Below are 16,459 nucleotides of genomic sequence, written 5' to 3'. Positions count from 1 at the left end.
AAGCAGAAAGGCAATATGCCGATTTTTTATCCCAATCCAACCCTGCAATAAATGTATTTAATGCGATTTTGTATAGAGCGAACATTACCCGAAGGTGTCAGAGCGCTTTACAAAAGAACCAGTTGCGATACATAAGGATTTAGGATTAGAGGAGTTACATAAAAGATACAATGAGGAAAAAAATTATTGCAAATGTACAAGTTGTAAAGTCACACAGGGAAGAGATACAAATTGCAAATGTACAAGTTGTAAAGTCACTCAAGGAAGTATATATATACAAATAGTAGATTTTCTCAGGATTCCATTTTACCAACGATTCGGCTTGGACAAGTATATATCACATATTTACCGAGTGAAAAGAGAAATAAAGATACTTTTAAAAAAAAAAAAAAAAAAAAAGGGGTAGAGAGTGGTATGTGGGGGAGAAGAGTAGGAGGCTGAGATTGGTGAGAGGAGAGAGGGGGACCTGAGGGGGAGAAAGAGATAAGGTAGTCCAGCGTAAGTGAAATGTCTGAAGGTCAGCAGGATGGAATCCAAGGCTCCAAAGGAAAGGACAAGCATCAACAAAATGGCAGACCCGGGTCGTGGGCATCGATGGAAACCCTCTCAACATGGCAAGATGCACCCAGGGCAAGAGCGACAACAGGAGTAGATCCCATAATGGCGGGGCGCACACGAGTTCCAGTCCAAAAGTTACGAGGGCCAAGTCCAAAGAAAACCAGGGAGCTGACCCAACGGAGGAAAAACAAGAGGGGAAAAGGAGCCAGACAGTCAAAAGGAGGAGCATCTTCAGTATTTGCACCTCCTTTCACTACTGCTGCACACACATGATCCCTGGTCTAAATGCTCCCACGCTCCTGTACTGGACACCACAGTCCACCCGTGTCATTAGCTGGAGGGGTGTTAAAACAAATCCCCAGGTCTCCACCCAGCTTTCATGCTCGACAAAAAGCTGATGTCTATCTTGGCTCTCCCAGGGGGGCATTAGCGGCGTCGTCATATGTAGGGGGTGAGCGCTGTAATTAAAATCCTCTCCCGGTCGTGTAACCTGTCCCGCCCGTCCGCTGTGGCCATGGGCCCCATCCACACACTGCGGTCCGGCCACACAGGTGGATGGAGGCTGTAGATCCGGCGATCACGTGCTGCACCAGCTGCGGGTGCCCGCCGGGGAAGATGAAAGGGCAGCAGGGGACCCGCTCCTGATGTCGCTGCCCCCGCATTGTTACCTCATAAAGTGGGTCCGTTTTACTGCGGCCCCCCCACTTCTACCTCCGTTTCACCTCTGGCGCCATCTTGAGGTGTTATCGCCAGGGGTGGATATTGCCGATATCACGGCAGAGCAGCCACTGGAAGTATCGGCGGCCCCAGCAGCAGACGCTCCAGATCGTCCGATTTTGGTCTGCAAGGCACTATGGGCTGTGCCGCATAATTGATGAGCGGCTCTCCCGCTGCTTCTGGGGAGAGCCGCGATGTGGGCCTCCGGCCGCTTCTTGCGCTCCGGTCGCTTCACATGCGGAGGCCACTGCAGTCTTTCTTGCCCTGTGGGCAATGTTGCGTTATTGGAGCAGCAAGCCAGGCCTTGCTGCGCACTTTTCAGCTGGTTGCGGCCAAGCTCCGCTGCTTGGCTGGGAACATGAGCTGCATTACAGGAGGACACTGTCCAGGTTTACAGTGCTGTGATGGCACTTCTCTTTTCTTCAACGCCACGGGAGTCGGTAGGGGGGGGGGGCACCTCGCACTCTTGTGAAATTTGGTTCTTTAGACGGGGCTGCTCATATATTTTACGCTCTTAGATGAGGGGGCTGCTACTGCCCACATCGGCGCGTCGCCCCTCGGGCCCTGCAACGGACAAATCTGGTCTGTTGGCTGCTGCGCAAAAAAGTGGATTTTAATTATGATTTGTTGGTTATCATGGCGCCCAGGGGTGGTCCATCATTTTGAAGTCAGCACTCCAGTCATTTTCTGTGTTTTGTTAAGCAGTCTGCGGTATAAACGGGTTTTAAGGTAAGTCTATTTTTTAGATCCAGAAGAAATATTTAAATGAAAATGTTTACAATCATTTAAACTGCAGGTTTTTCAATATGATAAATAAACACGCCAGTTTCCAGTACCACACTTTACCACACGTGCCTGCATGTGTAATGTAAATACGGTGCTCATTTATAGCGCTCCAATACCTTTGGGTCGAGTTCGCGCTATATAAAATATTCACGAAAAAAAAACATGTTAGAAGGTGTATCATTATTCAAATATAAAATGTTGAATAACCACTGTAAAGGCATTACATATTGTATAAAAAGATTAAAATGATAAAGCAAATTACTCTTACAGAGCCTGCACGCAAACGTTGTGCGTTATTTCTAAAAACTCTCAATACACGTCCGTTTCAGTTGCTCATTCAAAGAGGGACGCAAAATCCAGATGACATGATGACGCGTTCTACGGCGGCCTTGCGTCTGGGTGCCCCGTCACCGGCTCGCGCTATTCGTTTACTGGGTGTTGTAGTTCACACAGAAATTGTGACACCATGGTACAGAAACGGGGGCGCTGGGATTTGTAGTCCCACTAACGCCATTTTCCCTGGATTCTGCAGGGCATGGAGCTCCTGCGGACTACGAGTCCCAGTGAGACGTGCTGTTGACCGGCTCACCTTGGCCTCGGTTACCGGGGTGCAGCAGAACCTGACAACCGGCCCAGGTGGAAGAGTGACGAGTAGGCCAGGAGTGGGGTAGGTGATGCCTGGAGCAGGGTTAAAAGGTAGGGGAAGTGGGCTTGGGTCTGTTGGGGCGAACAAGAGCGTCTAGCGGGGAGAATTAATCGGAGGAAAGTGATGCTGTCACTTGCTGTCTGTTTGCTGATGTAGGTGAAAGTGAAACACTTCCCTTGTTTCGACAGAAATCTGTGACGTCACGTCTGGGATGAGTGACGGATTTGACAGATAATTGTTAGTAAGGGGACGCAAGGATCACAGGTTAGTTTAACAACCTGCAGTTATGAGCAGTTTTGTTTGAGGTTTTAAGTAGCGAGTTATAGCTGTTTCAGATAGCTAAAATCACAACAATGTTCAAATGTTCCTTTCTAAACCTCGACGTGACCATGGGCATACAGGTGGGTTTTAATGCATTGGTATCAATCAATCAATCAATACATTTGTAAAGCGCGCTACTCACCCGTGAGGGTCTCAAGGCGCTGAAGAGAGGGGGTGCCTACTATTGTTCAAATAGCCAGGTCTTCAGGTGTTTCCTGAAGGTGAGATGGTCTTGGGTCAGTCCTAGGTGTGCGGGGAGGGAGTTCCATGTCTTGGCTGCTAGGTAGGAGAACGATCTTCCTCCGGTGGTGGTTCTGCGAATCCGTGGGACGCTGGCGAGGCAGGTGGAGCGGAGCTCTCGGGTGGGAGTGTAGAACGAGAGGCGGCTGTTGAGGTATTCGGGGCCCATGTTGTGGAGCACTTTGTGTGCATAGGTGAGCAGCCTGAACGTGATCCTCTTGCTGACGGGGAGCCAGTGCAGGTTTCTCAGGTGGGCGGATATGTGGCTGTGGCGAGGGATGTTGAGGATGAGTCGTGCAGAGGCGTTCTGTATGCGTTGAAGGCGTTTCTGAAGTTTGGCTGTGGTTCCTGCGTACAGGGCGTTTCCGTAGTCCAGTCGGCTGGTGACGAGGGCCTGGGTGACCGTCTTTCGGTGGGGATCCACCGGAAGATCTTTCGGAGCATGCGCAGGGTGTTGAAACATGAGGATGAGACTGCGTTGACTTGCTTGGTCATCGTGAGGGAGGAGTACAGGATGAATCCCAGGTTTCGTACGTGGGTATGGATCCTTTCCCAAAGCTATCAGGACTTCTAGGTCCATGAATGAGGAACCTATCCACAGATATTTTCTTTGCATTCTAGTATTTTCACTCGTGTGTGTATAAAGGGGTAACTATTTATTTAATGAAGTTTTATATAGAGCGAACTTTACCCAAAGGTGTCAGAGCGCTTTACAAAAGAACCAGGGAAGTTACAAAAGGTACACAAGATAGACTAAACACGCTAAAAGTTACATATGTACACAAGATAGACTAAACACTTTAAAAAGTTACATATGATCACTTCTCAAATTCAACTATACAAATTCACCACTAATCCTTTATGGGTTCCGGAGTGCCGTGTTACTCCCCAGAATCGCGCTTCAACACCAATTAGGGGTAACAAGTGCTATATGAATGCAAACCTTTCTTCCCCTTTTATCCCTCCGCTATTCTTCTCACTCCAAATAACTGACTAATATCCACCATTTCTTCATATTTCACCATATTAATTCACCACTTATCCTTTATGGGCTTCCTGAATAGCGTGCGTCAACACCCCAATAGGGGTAACTAGCTCTATATAAATACAAACCTTTCTCCTCCTCTATCCTTCTGCTATCATTCCAAATCCAAATCATTGACTAACCTATCCACCACTTAAAATGTACTTGCATGTTTCACTATACTAATTCAGCACTAATCCTCTATGGGTCCTGGAGTAGCATGCTACTCGCCGAAAAAGCGTTTCAAAGGCTCGTCAGGAGTAGCAAGCGCTATATAAATGCAATTACAATACAATACAATACAATACATATATACAGTTACAAAGGTACACAAGATAGACTGAACACGCTAACAAGTTACATACAGGCAGTTACAACGCTAATAAGTTACATATTTTGTATTGTAAAAAATAGAAAAGTGCCCGAGTTAGGTTAAAACAGGAGTAAAATACATATTTACAAAGTTTTTTCTTTCTAATGTAGTTTTATTTTTAAAACTGAACAAACAGCGCAGTACAAGTTTGCATAAGATCTCCACCGAAACAGGATTACAAATCAATAAATGTAAATCCGTATTTGTAAAGCGCGAACTAGTCACCCTTACGGGTATTAAGGCGCTGGGTTCCGTCGTGGAAATTAAGTGAGCTATTGCCCAGAGTCACATGGTGCTGAGCTGAGCTGCCACCGGAGCCGGGGATCAAACCGTGAACCCTGTGCTTCAAAGTCAACTGCCCTGGCCGCTGCACCACACCTCTCCAATCAAAATTAATGCATACATTTTCCCACCCACACCAGGTCGTCTCTCACTCTCACCCTGGAATTCACATATACCAGTATTTCCTACCCATGTCATTACACTACGTTCGCATTTATACACCTGGAGTCCAGAAACGGTGGTGTCTGGGCCTCTCCAGTGATCATGAATGTACCACATCATCTGGCCCCTGAGTCTAGTGTAATTGTGTGGTGTATGTCGCAGACTGTTGTGTATCTCCCCCCATGTCGAGTCCAAAGTGTCGTCGCCAGGGGTCCCAGACTCTGTGGAATTTCTTGGGGCACCCTCTGTTACGATATGTGGTCTGCTCAGCTATCATGTACATGTCCATGCCTCACGTCCATTCCTGAATAGTCGGCTTGTCTGCCACTCCTCATTTCCTGGCAATGTCTCTTTTTGCGACCACCAGCCCTAGGGAAGCAAAGATCAGCTGCGCTCTGGTAATGTCAACCTCACTCGGTATCCCTACTATCACGAACCTGGGGTCCATTAACGCCACCCCCAGGACAGTACCTAGTAGTCCCAGCACTTGTGCCCAGAATGATTGAATTTCAGGATATGTCCAGATCGTGTGAAAGAAACCGCCAGTGGTCGCTACGGCGCCCAAGCAGAGTGGAGACTATGTCCTCCCCATTCTATGTAGTCTGTCTCTGTCGTAATAAGACCGATGTAGTATCTTCAACCGAATGAGTTGGAGTCTCGCCTTTATGGCCACCTCCCTGGGGTGCATCAACAACGCCTCCCAGTCTGTCTTCCATGACCCCCACTTCACTCTCCCATCGCGACCAAAGTCTCACCAGCCCGTCGGGAATATTGTTGTTAATGGTTTTGTATGTGAGTGAGATCGTCTTGTGGGTGAGCTCCTCTTGCAGGAGTCTACCCTCTAAGGTCTGCATATCCCGGATGTTGGTCACACGAAACATTTTCCGCCAGCCATGCGTAACGCAGTTGTGCGTATTTAAGGAATTGTGAGTCACTCAGATTGTATTCTTGTTGAAGTTTGGCCCAAATTATGAAATCTCCTTTCTCAACTATGTTACCTATCATGGAAATTCCAAGGTGATCCCAGGCCCGAACCCAGTGAGCGTATTTAATTCCCTGAAGCGGGTCCCCTCCCAGAGTGGGGTGGCTTTCGTCACCCACCCCATGGTCCTAATTGCCCTCGTCCATGCCGCCAGAGTCACGTGGGTCGCGGGCAGCAAGCGGTAGCCGCCCTTCCCTCCATATAAGTAGACATATTTACAAAGTTGACCTCCTGTGTGTGCTAGATGGCCGTAAAGGTCAAGAAATGGGTTGAAGGGGAGGAGCCAAGATGGCGTCCGGAGCAGACCTGTAGGCTCCCGGCTCCTTCAGCCTGTTACCGCCGCTCCGTGATCCTGGCATATATCCTGATGCATTTCACTACCGGATGGAGGGCGGCGCGGCGCTGATTCCAGAGGTGTGATCCTGGTCTCTCGACCTGCCCGGCGGCCGGAGATAGCCGCGGTGATGCCCGCAGCCCGGGAGCCCGTCTGCACAGGGGCTCTTTGCCGTTCCCCGGAGACCTGATGGCGGCCAGGATACCTTATCGGCACTGAAGACCTGGGCTCTGGTGGGGACCTCACGGAGCACTGTCTGTGCTGCGACGCGTGCGGCGATTGCAGAAGGAGGCCAGGAACGAGCGCTCATGGAGCTGAGGCACCCTATCGCAGCACATCCTTTGTTTGGGGCAGGTACGGACGGAGAGTGTTGCACGGCCATGTTTGATAGCCTGTGCTTGCCAGGCCCCGCGCCTCGCTACCCCCTATGATACGGGGCGCCTCTCCGCGCTGTGTGCCTTACTGGTGCTGTACTTTATAAATGCTTTAGCCCCGCAATGACGCTCGCCTGGGCCACGACTATCCTGTGATTTCCCCGGACTTTCGCCGTGATGGCTTTGTTGGAGGCACCGGGGTGTGGGGGAGAGCGCCCGTCCCTGTCACTGGCCTGTGTTACCCCGCCTGCGACGGGGTCAGATTCCCAAATACCCCCCTTGGGAAGTGAGAGCCCGGGGCTTCAGCCTGCAATTTCTCTCGAAACCCTCCTGACTGCCCTGCATGTCCTCCGCGCTGATATGCGCCAAGGCTGCCAAGTGCTGTGGAAGAAGCTGGACGACATGGCGTCGTCGCTGCGATGGGACTGCAATATACTGACCCCGCCACGTCTACCCTCGTCTCCGCTTGCGCTTCATTGCGATACAGTGCTTCCTTCAGCCTACGGGACAGAGGTGCTCGCTCCCGAATTGACCGGTGCCCGAGATTGTCTGCCTGCTGCCTTTACCAGAGATACTTTGTTTCTCCTTTCACCGGAGAGTGTAACATTGTTGGACTGCTCGTCGCAAGTGCCTTGGGGCATTTCTACACCGTTGTCGACCTCATCACGGGCCCCTGGATTGTGCCCTCCGACTTTGCCTTCAAAGAACTCGTATGCTCTGCAGGTTCCTAGGGAACTCACTACTACAGCTGATGGAGTTACTGTTGGATCTCGACGGCCATTTTGTGTTCCTGCGACACTCACACTCTCTCTGTTGCCATATTGTTTCTCTGCTTCGCTGTGGCTCTGCCTGGTGGGATTTCGACGCTCGGGACAGGGTTGATGACTTTTTCCCTATTGACACTGACTGTCCACTTGGTTGTGACCCCGGTCTGATACATTGTAGATGTGTTGATTATGCATTCTGTGAGACTTCTACCTATTCCGTACTGTCTCTCCTGTTCTGTGCGCTGGCCTCTCCCTTCATTTCAAGTCGCAAGTATTGTGTTCTATCATTTTTGGTTCCTCTCTGTGGGGCGACTGTTGTTTTGCGGGCGGGTTGCTCGGGGACAGAAGATGCGGTTGATGGCTATTGAGCCTATATTTGTTTCCATCTTATTCCTATGTTGTGGAGGGGATCGACACTTATGGAGGGTTATGTACTGTCCAATGGGACGGGGGTTTGCCTGTAAAGGGTGGCGTCCATTTTATTTCTCTTAGTCTCTGCACTGCCTGGGGCGGCCATCTTAGTCTTTGCTCTGGTTGGGGCGGGTTTCGGGCGGGTACCATGATGTAGTGATCGTTTGCAACTTATATGACACTAGGGGGTCCCGGGTTTTCACTTGCATTGGCCTATTTTCTGTGATTTATACCTATGGCGCCTCTTTGGCGCGTATCAACGCTTCAGTTCTTCACATCTGTTTTCCTTCTTGTTTCTCCTGACACCTTCGATTATGATTTGGGACTGCTCATATCCGGTTGTCTACTCTACACATGGGGGGGTGTTTTATGGGTCCGGTTCGCGCTCTTGTGTACCGCATTTGTAACCCCCTTGTTTTTCGGCCTGTGTCCTTCTAGACTCTAATGACGTCTGTATCCTTTTTGGCTGGATGTCCGGGAGATCTGTTATTTTGTTGGCTCCTCCCCACCTTCTTTAATGGGGATCCGGGAATGTCTTTCCTTGCTCCCTTTATCACTTGTGAAAGTTTTTTCTTTACCTTTTCTCCTCTTCATGAGTGAGAATCTTATTTCTTTTCTTTTCTTTTCTTCTCTTCTCTGTATTTCGGGTTCTTTATAGGGCGACAGGCACTTTACCGGGGGGGGGTAGGCCGTAGCCTCCGGATTGTTGTAGGGTGGGGGGGTGGATTTAGTTTTTCTTTTTGGTTTCTATGGGCCTTGTTTTTTCTATCATTTCTGCGCTTTCTTGTTCCTTTTTCTGCTCTGGGTCTGACAAGGGATTAGTGGGGAGTGGGTGGCACTGTAGGTGATGCGTAAATGAGTACTGATACTCCTGCTGTTCTGCATTATATTGCAATACCGTGGAATGTTTATCTCTACTGTTGATCTTCATTATGCTACCTACCCAGGTTGTGAAGTTATTGTACGGACTCAGCTCTTCTTGCATCTATTCTTCATTGATTTTCTTTAGATTAAATTTAAAACTTAAACCTCATTGCTCCTACCCTTGGCGACGTGTTCTTGTGTATTGTGACTGCTACTGATTGATGCTATATTGTTTGATGCCGCTGAGGAATTGCATTGCTTCCATTTTGTGCCTACAGTATCGTGGCCGGCCTGCTGGTTGTAGGCCCGTATTTGTTCTCCTTTTAAATGCACAATAAAGGTTTTTAAAAAAAAAAAAAAAAAAAAAAAAAAAAGAAATGGGTTGAATTTGTCCAGGAAGTGCCGTTGGAGGAGGAGAGTTTTAAGATCTGTTTTGAAAGTCCGGAAAGAGGTGGCGGTTCGGAGGGATGGAGGAAGTGAGTTCCCGATTCTGGCCGCATTACCAGAGAAGGATTGAGCCATAAATCTTTTTCTTTTGAAGGTAGGAGGTTCTAGCAGTAGGTTTTCTGCATTGCGTACAGGTCTAGAGCCGCCTAAGATTTTGAGTCTATTAGCCAGATAGCGTGGGGTGGAGGTGTGCAAGGCTTTGTGGGTGATACAGGCAGTTTTGTAAAATGACCTTGCATCGAAAAAAAGCCAGCGAAGAACCAACATCATGGGTGTGATGTGATAATTTCTTTTATCCCCATATGCGAAGTGAGCTTCTAAGTGGAATAAGGATTTTAGAGGGGAAAGGTGGAATTTGGGGAGGCCAGCAAGGAGAGAGTTAAAGTAGTCCAATCTGGAAAGAACCAATGATTGGAACACGTTTTTAAGTCTTGCTCAGGAAAGAAGCACCAAACCCTCCAGAGAAGGATCAGTTGGTAATGTGCATTCTTGGCGATGATACTGATATGGTTCTGTAAGTTGAGCCTTTTGTCTAGGATGACTCCTAGAGATTTGGCACTGTCAACAATGGTAGGCTTGTTGTTGAGAGTGTTCAGATTGTTCATCCAAGATTTGATAGGAGGAGGAGATAGTGAGATTGCGAGGAGAAGGAATTCTGTTTTGGAAGGATTACCAGTGTTACAAGTTTATGAATAAAACTAGACGATGTACTCAGGTCATGGAAGAAGTGCACATTCACTTCTGAAGCTCCCTCTGGGCACTATGTCTCTAATCTCACCATATATTGCAGTTATAACAAATTGTGAACTCATCGCATCTATATTAATATTCAAACTGCACCATTACAATAAAAAGCATGGTGTTGAAAAACAGCATACTTTAACATCTAAAGAAAGGTTGTCAAAAGTGTTATAATAATTCTAGGTTGATAACTTTATTTACTCCCTTAATATTTTCACACTGTGGTGACAAATGTTTATCTTACATACATATAGTTTTCTGTCACCACTAACTTCACTTTTGAAATAAACTTAATACTTCCAAATAATTTTTAGTAGCTAAAATGTTTCTTAAAGCTCATCATTAAATATTGTCTGAGCCCAACCCTACACTTTAATGGGCATAATTAAAAATGGAATGATATAATGCTTTTTTGATCATTTGGTTGGCAAACTGAAATTTACGTGGGGATGAATCGGATTGGCTGAGAAAGTTATTCCTCCCATCTTCGATGGCATGGTTTGTAAACCTGCACCTAACCTAAAAAAAATAAAATGAAATACACAAATTCTTGTCTATACGTTTTGCATCGGGTTCTATTATTGCAAGGCCCCCTGGCTTGGTACATTGGTCTTCAGATACCACTCAGTGATCCAAGCCCCTTTCTTCCCAGCCCCCCCATATTTGATATGGGTATGGGCTATTTTCCCTCCCGACCAACTCTGGACCAGAGTGTTGAAGAGGTTACTATCACGCTGTCCAACCTTGCCCAGGGACAGAGGAGTGAAGGCTAGTGTGGGAGCAATGTTGCCTACCGCTCAATTGCTGGCTCTCCACCTTTGGTCAAGGTCAGAAGAGCAATGTGTTCATCATTACGGACTCTCCAGTCAGTGTTATTTTCCACACCTATCAATTGACTTTGGGGAAACTGGTTTGTCGCTCTGTGTATCCACCGAAGGGCTTCCTGTCAGGAATCGAATTAAATTTAAGACGCTTTGTATCGTCTACAAGGCTTTACATCAGCAAGCACCTCAATTTCTGCGCGACCATCTTGTCCCATACATCCCCACTCGAATGCTACGATCAGCAGGACAGAATGACTTGGCAGTGCCACGGACTAGGCTGGTCAACTGGGGAGACAGACGTTTCCTAGTTGCCGCCCCAAGATTGTGGAATTCTCTTCCACAAATCATAAGATCATGTCCGAACCTAATGTCCTTTAGGAAGAAACTGAAAACTTGGCTATTTAACCTCTGAAAACATCCCCAGTATCAAATAGGTGAGTAATACAATACAGCGCCGAGACGCCTGCGGGCAATTGTTTGCGCTTAATAAATTCTAAAAATAAATAAATAAATAAATAAAATATCTAGATGGTGAAAGTAGCACTGCTTCCAAAGGCCGAGTCAAATATAGCTGGCTCTTAAGCCAGAAAGTCTCAGTTGGAGCTGCATGAGCTGTGGTGGCAGGGTCTGGCCCTGAGCCTACAGGGTATGGATGTGCAAAGGTGCCATGGGGCAGAGAGGGTTAGTTGCTGGAACAGTCCGATGGCCAGGCCCTGCAAGTTTGACCTTGTACAGCGGGCTCGTAAGGCAGGGTGATTAAGCGCATTGATTTGTCTTTGGCCAGCACCCACAGCCTGCTGGACACAGCTAAAGGATGAGGCCAGTGGGACCAGGCAAAGGGTGCCATTGAAGGCCACATCCTGTGCTTAGTGGGAACTGCAGCAGGGGTCAAAGTATGTCCTAGAAAAACTAAAGGAATTCAGGTTAATTACTGGCCACTCATATCGCGAAAAAGCTTCAGGTTAGGGGCTGTTATGGTTCTGATCCAAACCCTTATAACCTCTGAAATTCCAAAGTATTAATAGAGTTGAGGTAACATAACGCCCTGAGTGTAGTGCTGTTGACTGCCTTGCAGATGACATCACAAATGGCTTAATTGATGATATGGAATTGAAACCGTCCATGACATTATTGAAGCCACACTTGATTGCAGACTACGGACTGTGGAATACAGCCTTGTAGCTATATGTTTAATAATCATGGACCTGTGTATAGTAAAAGACACCGAAGTGTACTAAAAACAATGATTATGCATTGCTGTTGAGTAAATCTATGTTCATTGTGGTTTTATTGAGTCCTACGTCTTCCCTTTTGATTACATCAGAGCTCTGAGTCTATGAGGAGAAAATCTGTAGTTATTCACCTGGGGCACATTCAAGTTTGATCAATAAGATTGGTTCTCATCAAATTTTCTCCACATACAGCCACTTTCCTGCGTGAAATGGAGTTAAAGGCAAGTTTGAAAAGATCAGTATTAATTATGCTTTTATCTACATGTAGTTTGGCTCTCAATACATTCCACAGCCTTGGACCCTCAACTCTCCATGACCTGCCTTTGTTTTGTACACTTTTAAAGGCCCTTTAAACAGAAGGGATGCTTATCTTGACTTATTCTCATATGTTTTCAAGGCATCAGAATTGAGAAATGTTTGTCACATAGGAGAAAATCACTGACCTCCTTTGATGCGATGAATGACCCAAAACGTTGTTACCTCCATCTGTTTGTTGGGTGTGGAAATACTGCCTTATCTCCTATCCTTTAATTGAATATATCTTGTTCCAAGTGGCATTCCTGCCTCACAACTATATTTTTTCTGCATTATCATATGTGTTACAGGTGAGTATGATGGCGAAAGCTTTTATTCTCTTTCTCCCTATATGTGTGTGTGTGTAAAAAAAGTTAGATATTTATATATCTATATATATATATATATATATATATATATTCACCCAAAATTGCTCCAGCAATATGAGACCGCACTCCCATTGAGGTGAAAGAAACATCTTTATTGGTTTTAAAGCCGACAGCTTTTCCTTCCGTATTTGTGTCCCTGGCCTGACGCGTTTCGATGGACTCTCACCATCTCATCAGAGGCCTCGTGAGCAGAAAATAATTGCGTGCATGACTCGCCGCCCCTTTCTTTTTCTTTAAGTACACAGTACCTTTTTTCCTTTGCATGCTGGGCAACGTAGTCCTTTTCGGCACAAATTACACCCTCCAGTGGGTTGTCTGCTCACGATTTCTTGGGGACATAATTTATAGCCCATATTGAGCCCCCGGAGGAAACTCTGTCAGCTTGAAATTAAACACCTCAATTTGCCCAATTCAAGAAGGAGGTCCTCCTCGAGCGGTCCCGGTGAGTCTTCTTCCAGGTGGTGCGTCGCCTCCACGGCCTGAGGCACGCCGTGTATAAATTCACCCAAAATTGCTCCAGCAATATGAGGCCGCACTCCCATTGAGGTGAAAGAAACATCTTTATTGGTTTTAAAGCCGACAGCTTTTCCTCCCGTATTTGTGTCCCTGGCCTGACGCGTTTCGATGGACTCTCACCATCTCATCAGAGGCCTCGTGAGCAGAAAATAATTGCGTGCATGACTCGCCGCCCCTTTCTTTTTCTTTAAGTACACAGTACCTTTTTTCCTATATATAATTTTTTTTTAAACGCGTCTGTCGAGGGGGCAGGGGGGTCTGCCAATAAATCTTTTGCTGTGAAACACCGACTTGGAGTGCCGTCTATCTTTCACTGTGTGAATAAGTGTGTGATATATATATATATCTATATCCCCACATATTCTCGGGCACACCACAACATGGCTCCGAGCCAGTAGTACTCTAACCACTTTGTCAAGAATTTCTGTTAGATTGGTCCTCCGCACCGGGATCAGCGGCTCTTGCCCACTGTGGAAAAGTAAATTTTGCCATGTTCTGTGTCCCTACGCCTCATCCATCATATGTTATGTGTGCATGACTAATATGCATATGTTATTCCCCATGTCCGATTAATGACGCAATTCCAGTTGTGTCCACCTCTAGTATGCTATTTTCCAGTCCTCGTGAATACTACGAATATCAGGCCTATGTAAAGTTACGTTGCCACGTTTCTCAGTGTGCACGTTATTCCATTATAAAGTCCCCGTTTCCAGGCCTCAACAGGGCCCGGACATCAGATTCAGCTCCTGTCTCCTGAAAGCCTCGCTGAGGAGCGATCCAGCCCCCACCTGTATCCTCGACCCTTCACTTACTTCCTGCCTCGCAGTGCCCGGTGCAGCCTGGCTCTGCCTCTGAGTCTGCCAAAAGTATGTTATAGTTCCAGTTATCAGTTCAGTCCTCCTTCTCTGCATTCCTAAGCTACTGAACTGCATCAATAGTTTCCGTCATTGTCTAGCCTTCTCGTCTCCACGTTAGAGAAATACTGTATTTAAATGGTCATTTAATATTCTTCATCACGCACTACATGTAGAATAATGCATGGTCCAGTCTTAGAATCAAGTTAGCTTTTCCCCTCATGACTTCTAGTTTATATCAACATGTTCCCTAAACATCAGATACCAGATAGGGTTTAGGTACATGTCGCTCCGACCCTCCAGACTCTAGTCTCTGCTCCTAGCACAGAGTTCATAGCCCCCAGCTTCTCCTAGTAATACGTCATTGCCGGTTTGCGCGCACCATCAGGTTAGAGGTCCCGGCTCCTTAGGTAGCCCCCTCCAAAGTTTCCGCCCATTCATGACATATTCTGTTACGTTAGCATCACATGTCTATGTATACTCCCAGTTACACCTCTTTTTACTGTTATCTTTCGCGACTGCTACGCGTCACGCCTTCTGCTCCACCCACTGCTACGCCTACTGCAATGTAATGCTATGTGTTCGCGCTATGTATATATGCCTGTGTTTTGTTATTAAAAGCGAGCGCGCTCATCCCAGACCAAGCCCCAGCAGCTGCTGGGCCTCTTTTCCCCTGCTGGGCCTCTTTTCCCCTGCTGGGCCTCTTTTCCCCTGCTGGGCCCCAGTTCTCCTGCTGGGCCCTGTCACCTCTGTTCTATGCAGGTTGTCCTGATCCTGTCCTTATGCTGTAATAAACCTGCAGAAACTCCTACTACCTCGAATCTTGACTCTTATTTTATTGAGCTATCTGTTATTCATTCATTCATTCAAAAATAGATCCGGTATTATTTATTTCTATACCACATAATGGCGCCCGAATAGGGACTTGCCCTTTCCCCACGCGTCGGTGAAGCCACGCCGGCCCCCTGACCCTCTGCAGTCGTGACGGAACCATACCGTGCACTGGCAGATATTTCTGCTCCAAGTATCCCTCAGGCCCACGGAGGAGACGGAGGAGGCGGTCCAGCATCCGAACGAGACGGTGGAGGAACGCGGCGAGTCCCGACCTGAGCCCAAGCCGAGAGTCCAAGGTCCGAGGTATCCGGAGGCCCACCCGTAACTGAAGTCCGAAGTTCGTCGTCGTAGCAGTCCAGTCCCGTCCGAGGCCTTCCGTTCCGTGCTGCCCGGTGAGTACCATTGCTGGGGTAGTATCTAGACAGGACCAATCTAAATTGACTCCTGGTCCGTGGGTTGGTGGTACCCAGACTCGCAAACGAAGTGTTCACCTAGGTGGATACGGGTCTTGATGCGTTCCTTTATGGGACCGGTATGTTCCGTACTGTTATAGCAGTGCATCCAGTAATTCTAGTCTGTTCCGTTCTCGAGAAATTCTGTTCTGTTTCGGTTTTCAGTATTCCAGGTAATATTCTGTTCGAACTGTTATTTATAATGTTCTTCATGTATTTTAATGTTGTGGTATGAGTGTGATGTGATTTCGTGTTTTTATTGTGTATTGTATTGTGTCCAGATTACAGTTCAGTCATGCCTATATTTTCCAAACTACGTCAGTTAAAAACTAGAAAGGGTCTGCTGGAAGCAGCAGTTCCTGTTCCGCCTAGGGACAGTCCAGGTCACTTTATGTATCAGAAACATGGCATAAGCGCCATATTGTATCTAGATTTATGGGTAGAGTATACCAAACAGTTAGAAGAAAAGTATAGATGGCCCGTATCGGGTACATGGGATGCCGAATGTATCATGCGAGTAGAAGAAGCATTATGGAAAAAGAAAGCCAGACAGTCACAGAAAGATGCCATCGAGTTATGGCGTAAAGAAGCTCATAAAAGAACTGAAAAGGAAGTCAGAAAGTCGGAGTTAAGTAGAGAATCCCAGGAACGAGCCCAAGAAAGAGAATTAATCGAGATAGGTGAACAAGTCAAAGCCGAACAGTCAGACAGACAGAGGCATGCCCTCATTAAGGGTATGTATCCTCTTCTTGCCGAAGGTTTGCCAAAAGCGACCCCAGAGGCATCCAGTAATTTCCCGCCACCATTAGTTCCGACTAAGTTACGTCACAAACAGACCGCAGCTGATATTTTTATTTCGTCCTACTTGGACGACACAGTCCCAGAATATGCAAATCCTGTTCGCGCTCCGCCAGTCCCTGTAAATCAGGCACTTCCCGCTCTTCCAGACACCGGAGTACCTGTTACGGTACCCCCGGTCCAGCCCGTCATACAAGTCCAGCCTACATTTCCATTTCCCACTCTGCCAGGACGTAG

General features: G+C 47.1%; 1 protein-coding gene across 3 annotated transcripts in view; it reads left to right on the top strand.

The window, feature by feature from the left end:
• The first annotated feature begins 2,615 nt into the window (after positions 1-2,615).
• LOC144792935 (mitochondrial ubiquitin ligase activator of nfkb 1-A-like) overlaps positions 2,616-16,459 on the top strand; it is an 81,754-nt gene continuing 67,910 nt past the window's right edge. Inside the window, exon 1 of one of the 3 annotated variants that reach the window (XM_078668140.1) lies at positions 2,616-2,728. Coding sequence is in view for 1 of the 3 variants with exons in the window: in XM_078668139.1 (XP_078524265.1) it covers positions 2,736-2,757 (22 nt within the window). In the remaining 2 variants the exon portion in view is untranslated. Of the gene's footprint in view, positions 2,860-16,459 lie in introns of all 3 variants that reach the window. The other 2 variants (XM_078668139.1, XM_078668141.1) reach the window with 2 other exon arrangements.

This window comes from Lissotriton helveticus, chromosome 11, assembly GCF_964261635.1.
Source record: "Lissotriton helveticus chromosome 11, aLisHel1.1, whole genome shotgun sequence".
Taxonomy (NCBI): Eukaryota; Metazoa; Chordata; class Amphibia; order Caudata; family Salamandridae; genus Lissotriton; species Lissotriton helveticus.
The sequence above is the reverse complement of the archived record's forward strand: the minus strand, read 5'-3'. Positions and strand labels throughout refer to the sequence as shown.